At 42.7% G+C, this 2,864-nt stretch overlaps 1 protein-coding gene across 1 annotated transcript; it reads left to right on the forward strand.

Moving 5' to 3' along the window:
• The first annotated feature begins 262 nt into the window (after positions 1 to 262).
• LOC307267553 (tripartite motif-containing protein 16-like) lies at positions 263 to 2,492 on the forward strand. The gene has a single exon (XM_080049908.1). It carries the CDS (start codon positions 297 to 299, stop codon positions 1,953 to 1,955), a length of 1,659 nt encoding a protein of 552 aa, XP_079906034.1. The 5' UTR covers positions 263 to 296; the 3' UTR covers positions 1,956 to 2,492.
• The last annotated feature ends 372 nt before the right edge of the window (positions 2,493 to 2,864 follow it).

Raw genomic sequence — 2,864 nt, forward strand, 5'->3', positions numbered from 1 at the left:
TGAACTCTATTGTAAACGTGTTAAAGAATATCTCTCTCAAAACACTCCTCTTCCAGGCTTGATAACCACTCCCTCTTCTTCCTGCTCTCGAACACAGCCAGCTCCACTCTGTCCATATATGTCCTGTTCCCTACCCTTTCAGATCTACAGTTTGAAGATGGGTAGAACCAACATGTTGTGACATGCAGGAGCTGACAAGCCCCATTTGGTATACAATCGCATGTTGTTCAGATCATAGCTCATACTAGTTGCAGTTCCGCGGAAGTGAAACTCACAGTCGCTGACACAGAGGAGAAATGGCGCAGCAAGGAGTTCAGCTGGATTGGAAAACTATTTCTTGTTCGATCTGTCTGGATCTACTGAAGGATCCGGTGACTGTTCCCTGCGGACACAGCTACTGCATGGACTGTATTAAAACCCACTGGGAAAAGGAAGAAAAGAAAATCTACAGCTGCCCTCAGTGTAGGCAGGCCTTTACCACGAGGCCTGTCCTGGTGAAAAACACCATGTTAGCAGTTTTAGTGGAAGAACTGAAGAAGACTGGACTCCAAGCTGCTCCTGATCACTGCTATGCTGGACTTGCAGATGTGGCCTGTGACGTCTGCACTGGGAGAAAACTGAAAGCCCTCAAGTCCTGTCTGGTGTGTCTGGCCTCTTACTGTAAGAAACACCTCCAGCCTCATTATGATGCGGTTCCATTACAGAAACACAAGCTGGTGGAGCCCTCCAAGAAGCTCCAGGAGAACATTTGCTCTTGTCATAACGAGGCAATGAAGATTTTCTGCCGTACTGATCGGCGGTGTATATGTTATCTCTGTTTAATGGACGAACATAAAGGCCACGACACAGTGTCAGCTGCAACAGAATGGACTGAGAAGGAGAGAGAGCTCGAGGTGAGTCGACAAAACATCCAGCAAAAAATCCAGGACAGAGAGAAAGATGTGAAGGTTCTTCAAGGGGAAGTGAAGGCTATCAATGGCTCTGCTGATAAAGCAGTGGAGGACAGTGAGAAGACCTTCACTGAGCTGATCTGTCTCATCCAGAAAAGAAGCTCTGATGTGAAGCAGCAGCTCAGATCCCAACAGGAGACTGAAGTGAGTCGAGTCAAAGATCTTCAGGAGAAGCTGGAGCAGGAGATCGCTGAGCTGAAGAAGAGAGATGCTGAGCTGAAGACACTGTCACACACGGAGGATCACAACCAGTTTCTACACAACTACACCTCACTGTCAGCACTGAGTGAATCTACATCCAGCATCGACATCCGTCCTCTGAGATACTTTGAGGACGTGACAGCAGCTTTGTCAGAAGATAGAGATAAACTGCAGAACGTTCTGACAGATACATGGACAAACATCTCACTGACAGTGTCCGAAGTGGATGTTTTATTGTCAGAACCAGGGCCAAAGACCAGAGATGACTTCTTAAAATATTCACGTGAAATCACACTGGATCTAAACACAGCAAACACATATCTGTTATTATCTGAGGGAAACAGAAAAGCAACAAGTATGGATAAAGATCAGTCTTATTCTAGTCACACAGAACGATTCACCAAATGGTGTCAAGTCCTGAGCACAGAGAGTCTGACTGGACGTTGTTACTGTGAGGTGGAGTGGAAAGGGGGAAGAGTTCATATAGCAGTGGCATACAAAAATATCCGCAGAACAGGGGAACAATGTATATTTGGACAAAATGACAAATCGTGGGTGTTAGATTGTGACAAAGACGGTTATACATTATTGTACGACAAAGTCCAAACTCCCGTCTCAGGTCCCAAGTCCTCCAGAATAGGAGTGTACCTGGATCACAGGGCAGGTATTCTGTCCTTCCACAGCGTCTCAGAAACCATGATTCGCCTCTACAAAATCCAAACCACGTTCACTCAGCCTCTCTATGCCGGACTTAGGTTTCCTGGCTCCAAAGGTAGATCCACTGCTGAGTTCATTAAACTATAATATTCACAAGTAATTAAAAGGTTAAAAGGATCAGCGATTCTGGGGAATGCCTGTTGTCAAAATCACTTTGCCAAACAAAATAAAAAGATAATTTGTCTTCATGTTTGTTGCCGAGATATGATTGTTGTGGCAATTCTTTGCTGTACAGACAGATCAGCTGTCAATCAAACATGATGATAGGGACTTCAGCGTCTAATCATTTATTGTTGTGTAAAAGTTTGAGTGTCTTTAGGTGGCATTCCTTCTGTGTCTGTTTAGCCATGGAGGCCATCACTGCTCATGATGATTTGAGTTTTAGCTGAACTGACATTTCTCTGCGTGAACATTAAAACTTATCTGTGCTCTAAGTGATATGTTTGTATGTTGTTGCCTTTATTTTCATAGTATGAGTCCTAAGGCACTAGACGTTTGTTGAGCCTAAATATTTGCTTCACAGTACTTTGTACATTTGTAAAGATGTCTCATTTGTTTGGCAGACCAAATGTTCTATAATCAAGGTGCAAATAAGGAACTATGAGGTTTTATAAAATGTAACTATCATAATCAATATGGAGATTATTAATTATTTTCTTGTTTCCTGATGAGAAACGTGATGATAGAATCTTAAAACAGAAAACACATATTTTCCTAAATTGTACATTAGACATGATTCTATAATCATAATATCCATATGACTTGCTGCATTCACTAAACTTAGAAGCAACAACATGATCAGTCTCATTTGAAATCATTAATACACAATAATTTTAAGTTGGAGATCTATGTTGTTCTTTATAAACTGGAATTCTACTTTACCATCTTTCCAATGTGCCCTGAATGCAGCATGAGTGTTACAGGGTGTGCCACCTGTGTTCCCTGCCAAAGGCTCAGTGAGGCGTTTCACATATCTTTCTGGAGGGAACGTCACAG

The sequence above is a fragment of the Ammodytes marinus genome (genome assembly GCF_949987685.1).
Source record: "Ammodytes marinus genome assembly, chromosome: 21".
NCBI classification, from domain to species: Eukaryota; Metazoa; Chordata; class Actinopteri; order Uranoscopiformes; family Ammodytidae; genus Ammodytes; species Ammodytes marinus.

Excerpts from the sequence above, each read along its gene's own strand:
- LOC307267553 (XM_080049908.1), top strand. The coding sequence starts at position 297 with ATGGCGCAGCAAGGAGTTCAGCTGGATTGGAAAACTATTTCTTGTTCG.